The 5,488-nt window shown below is 33.1% G+C and overlaps 1 protein-coding gene across 1 annotated transcript; it reads left to right on the top strand.

Annotated features, from left to right (window-relative positions):
• The first annotated feature begins 1,921 nt into the window (after positions 1-1,921).
• LOC127119499 (cyclic dof factor 3) lies at positions 1,922-3,960 on the top strand. The gene is made up of 2 exons (XM_051049735.1): positions 1,922-2,344; positions 2,752-3,960. Exons 1-2 carry the CDS (start codon positions 2,129-2,131, stop codon positions 3,748-3,750), a joined length of 1,215 nt encoding a protein of 404 aa, XP_050905692.1. The 5' UTR covers positions 1,922-2,128; the 3' UTR covers positions 3,751-3,960.
• Positions 3,961-5,488: the final 1,528 nt, after the last annotated feature.

Below are 5,488 nucleotides of genomic sequence, written 5' to 3'. Positions count from 1 at the left end.
AAACTAATAATAATAACAAAACAAGAATGTAAATGCGAACATAAAACTTACTTGACAAAATAATAAAAAAATAAAACAAAGTGTTACCAATTTCGCGGATTCATGCCGAATAAGTGTCAGAAAACTAGTAGAGTTGGTGACCGATCAGAGACCCCTCTCACTTTCTCTCAAACACTCTCTTAAGTGTTTGGACAGTTACAAAAGCTTAATATTGATGGAGTGAATTACAACACGAAATTACTTTATACCTAAACATAGGAATGTGACTTATAAATAGAGTACAACAACACAAAACAATGAATCTAAAAACAAAAGAATCAAATAACTAAAACACATCTTGTTTTGTTCTCCATGTGCTGAGTCTTTCACAATGGATAGTTCCTTCTTACATAGCACAAGGTCCATCACCAAATTCCACCACCAAAGTCCATTAGGGTTTGAATCTTTAAGGTGTGGCTGAATCAATCTCACAAGCGTAAGAGAAGAATCTTCACTAAGATGATTTTCAATCTTTGATTTGCTAAATCTTCATCGTATCAGATTCTTTATTTTTAAAATTCTTGATGAATGATATTTGGGGAAAATTTTCCATATTCCAAAAAATGCAAGAGACAATTAAACATGATTGAACAAGAATGGACACAAATCTTCAATCAGGCGCGAGATTCACTCAGCGCATAATTTGAGAAACATCTCGCTCCACATGTTGCTTCCTGATTTGAACTCATAGAGACAAAATGTCTCACACAATATCATGATATTTTGCTCCACATGTTGCCGATTGAAATGACGCGAATCATTTGTAACAACAATTTCTTTAAACATTTTTTAAATCAAGATTTTTATAATTGGACATCATTTTTCAACCTACACAATTCACCTCCCTTCTTTTGTTTGGAGTCACTTGTCCAATAAGTGACATTAAAGTATAACTCCTACTATAAGACTACTTGTCTCAGGAGATATAATGAAGATCGCAAACACTTCTTTGTTTTTAACAATGGTCTTTTTATAAATACACCTCCACCATTTGATGATTAACAATTTGACTTATTGAAAGCATTTTTTGAAGCAATTGAGTTTGAAAGATAGAACTTTGTTACAAATTATCTTTTTATTCCTACTTCTTACATTAATAATAAAGTAGTGAATAAACCAGATAATTTTTAGATACAAGATTATAAGGGAAAAGTGATACTTGGGTTTAAAGCTAAGCGTTGGATGATTAGTCTTATGAGCACCCGAGAGTAATCTTTTGTTTTTAATTCTAATTCAATCAAGGAAGTACGAGACACTCTTTAAATGATCCATGAAGATTTTTCCCAGATCAAACAAGAGAGAATGAATATATGTATCCAAGAAGATGAGTCACCAATTGAAAGTGAAGATCATCTTCTTCACATATGATTCTCAAACATCGAAATCCTTGAAAGTTGCTTTAGAAAATCTGTTTCTAACAAACATCTCAGATTTTATAACTAGTATCAGAAATCTGACTCAATACTTAATTCAAATGATAGAAAAACTTGTGTTGAATTTCAAGAAAAATAAAAAAATAGAGAAATTATCCTAAAACTCAAAGAGGTAATTCAGTTCCTAAAAGATGAAGAAAAGTCAAGAACGTTTGAAGAATCTTCGTCATTTTTAAAAATATTACTTGAAGAAGTGATTAAAGGATCAATACCAAATATTTAGTAGAACTATCACAATAAATAAATCAATAATCTGAAGAGTTAACATCCGGAAGAAGTTTTGAAGAACCCACGTTTGAAATTTTTTGTGATTATCTTATTTGACTAAGAGGAAAAACCAAGGAGAAGAAATAATTGACAAAAAGGTAAAAGTGGAAAAAGAAGTGATATGAATGAAGTAAAAAGGTGGGACAGAACAGAACAAAGAACAGCCCTATCTTTATAATTAGGTGGGTGATTCCAACTGCAAACTAAGATCTTATAGGCCACAACAACTTGTGGCTCACAAAATTTCCCCTTTTCTTATTTGGCATTCCTACTTTTTCCCTTTATAAAACCTCTTCACAGAAACTCACAAACAAACAGAACAAAGAGACAAAAACAACACTCCACAACCCCAACAACAACAACAATTTCTTCTACATATTACCATTGAAATGTCTGAGATGATTAATGATTCAACCATCAAACTTTTTGGGAGAACAATATTCTTAACACACAACATCGATGTCTCTACCAATGATTCTTCCTCAGAATTTGAACCTTCTCTTCCTCATGAAGACTTCTCTAATCATAGTCTTCATTCATCTGTATCTTCATCTTCTCCACTTGAAGTAAACTCTTCAATGGAACATGTAGCAAAGAAATATAAGGTATGTGTCATGCCATGATTGTTCTATATGAAAAAATTGCTTATTTAAAATTCTATATTTAACTAGTATGTTTTGCAATTTTAACAGAAACCCTTTTTTCAGAAGCTACCAGTTATTAATGGGTTGATTCAAAAATTGCATCTTTTTCTTGTTTAGATTAATAAATTGTTTCTAATTATATGTATGCAATTAACTTAAGTGTTACTGCAACTTCTCGTGGCTGGTTGGTTTTCATGATCACAGATGGTTGATGAAATTGTTCACTTTTCTCATTTGTAGAGAATTTATTTAAGAATAGCTCAAGTCTATGATTTTGCTTTATGATAGAGGTTTTCTAGTTTACCTTTAAACAATATAATTTGTGGCTCATATTTTAGTCATATCTAACTGATATGTATCAATTTTAGGAAACATCAAGGAAAGAATTCACCTCAGACCAAGATTTAGATGATGAGGCTTCATTTCATCTCACAAAGGATTTAAAATCCACCACATGTTCAAGTCTTATTGAGAACCCCAAGACTCCCCCATCAGAAACAGAAACTTCGCAACAGAATTCCACTAAAATTGATGAACAAAGTGATATTTCACAAGACAAATCTCCCATGAAACCGGACAAAATTGTTCCATGTCCAAGGTGCAAAAGCATGGACACAAAGTTTTGCTACTACAACAACTACAACATCAAACAACCGCGACACTTTTGCAAAAACTGTCAGAGATATTGGACTTCTGGAGGAACCACTAGAAAGATGCTTGTAGGCGCAGGTCGGCGCAAGAACAAAATCTCTTCTTTTTCTTCTGATGTATCACATTATCAACAAATGAATACTGTCTTTACCTTTGGGTCAAATTCTCCTATTATGTCTTCAACTCCACTTGACAAGAAAATGAATATTGATTCACATGAAGAAACAATTGATAAGAGTTATCAAAGTTTTCCTCCACAGATTCCATGGAACCCTGCAATGTGTTATCCTGTGTCATTTTATCCGAATATGGTACACTATGGCGGTTTCTTGCAACCATTATGGAATGTACAATCTATCCCAACACAATCTTGTGGCCCAAGTAAACCTACATTAGGGAAACATTCAAGAGATGGAGATATGATCATTCATCCCAACTCGGAGAAAGAAAAACTTGGCTTAGAAAGTAACAAGAAAGAAGGTAATAGTAATACTAGTGTGTTGATTCCTAAGACACTCATAATTGATGATCCGAATGAAGTTGCAAAGAGTTCTGTATGGTCAACAATAGGAATCAAGAATGCGAGAGGAATTTTTAAGGGATTTGCATCAAAGGGTGATGATAAGAATGATCATGTTGTCGAAGCCTCCTCATCAGTATTGAAAGCTAACCCTGCAGCTTCATCAAGGTCTCTTGTGTTCCATGAGAGGATTTGATTGGCAATAAGTAGCACGGATTTGATTGGTAAATCATAGTAGAAATTGTTCATTAGATTCTAAAATGTTTAGAACATAGATCATAGGCCAGTACAATCACATTCGGCTAAGGTGCTTTTGATTTTTGTTAGAAATAGATGACTTTGTTGAGTAAATACCTTTGTATGTACATATTTTATATATATGAATATGAGAAAGAATAAATAACAATTTGGTTCCAAGACATTTAATTCAATTGGATTATCTCTATTGTCTTAAAATTCAAACACCTTGATTTCCTTCTGGAAAGAATCATTCACTTTCTCTTCCTACGATACTTCATTTTGATTTTGATCCTTGGCCATGGTTAAATCATGACTAAATAGGATCCAAATTGTTTTGTCACTGTTGAATTGTAGCTAACCTACACAGGATCTCCTTGGTATGCCTAAGTATTGTCGTCTATCGGGATCTCATCTTTGTCTGGCATTTCTGGTAAGAATGGTTAGGCAATGGTTCCAACTTGAGGATGTCCACAACCTACCACTCTCAAAGTGATGGAAAAATGGAGGTTTTGAACAAACTTTTGCAGCACTGCACATGACAAAAAGTCTGGGTTTTGTGGATATTTCTGGTATGGCTTTACCTATATATTGTACTTGACTTAATGGAAATAACATAGATGAATGTTGATGAAAGTAGTAGTTCTGTAGAATAGCTAGCCTTCTTAACCAATTCAGTATTTCTATACATAACACATGCATAATGTTATTACACTATTTGAAAGCTTCATGATATTCATCTTCATGATCTCCACTTTACAACTTATGGCACATCACATTGTTTTCAATTTATTCTTTTAGAGGATAATCTTACTTTGAATGAAAAGGACTTCGAAGTGGATATCTATGTATTGATAATGGAATAAAAGAATCCAACAAGGGGTAAGAACAAGAAAATAGAGGAATTGACAAAAAGCCAAGGTTTAAAAAGGAGGTGACATGGATGAAAAAGGTAGGAGAGTATCACTATCTTTATAATTACGTGGGTGAATCCAATCCAACTGCACACTAATATATCCTAGGCCACAACAGCTTGTGGCTCACAAAACTTCCCCTTTTCTGAAGTGGCATTCCAACTTTTCAATAAACTTCTTATCTTCTTTAAGGATGGCAATTTCTTCCTCCATCTATCCATTAATTCATTCAATCTATATAAAAATATGTATAATTGATAAACTAAATGAATTCAATCCATTCAATTTATTTTAAAGATTAAATAAATTATTTTAATGGAAAAATCTAAATAGTTTATGTTCTAGGTTAGTCACATGGTATAATAAGATCGGATCAACTTAAAGATCAAATCTAAATTTAACGTCCACTAAAGGTGATGGACAAATGTACTACGTAGTCACGAACTGAAGCAAGATGACGCTCTATCTCAATCATTGGGGTCCATCTAACTGTCCTCGTGCTAGGCGTTGATGAGGATCAAGTTGGACTTGAATTTGTGCTTGCATATGACTAGGAGAGAAATGAGGTTCAGCATCATCATCTTCTTCAATTTCAGCTAAATGTGGGTTTTTCATTCCCTTAGGTTATGATCTTCACTTAGTATGAGTCCTAATTTACAAAATGGTGTTTGCATGTTAAATCTATAGATTATTGGCTGTGTTAAATGATTTGCAAGTTACAAATTATGTTATAACTAAGCTAAGATGGTGTTTAGGATGATAAATGGTGGAAATGTTTCTGAG

Source organism: Lathyrus oleraceus, chromosome 2 (assembly GCF_024323335.1).
Source record: "Lathyrus oleraceus cultivar Zhongwan6 chromosome 2, CAAS_Psat_ZW6_1.0, whole genome shotgun sequence".
Classification (NCBI taxonomy): domain Eukaryota; kingdom Viridiplantae; phylum Streptophyta; class Magnoliopsida; order Fabales; family Fabaceae; genus Lathyrus; species Lathyrus oleraceus.
The sequence above is the reverse complement of the archived record's forward strand: the minus strand, read 5'-3'. Positions and strand labels throughout refer to the sequence as shown.

Bases quoted from the DNA above. Each gene is read 5' to 3' on its own strand.
- LOC127119499 (XM_051049735.1), top strand. From the start codon at position 2,129: ATGTCTGAGATGATTAATGATTCAACCATCAAACTTTTTGGGAGAACA. The intron at 2,345-2,751 runs GTATGTGTCATG...TATCAATTTTAG, and splicing joins ATGTAGCAAAGAAATATAAG to GAAACATCAAGGAAAGAATT.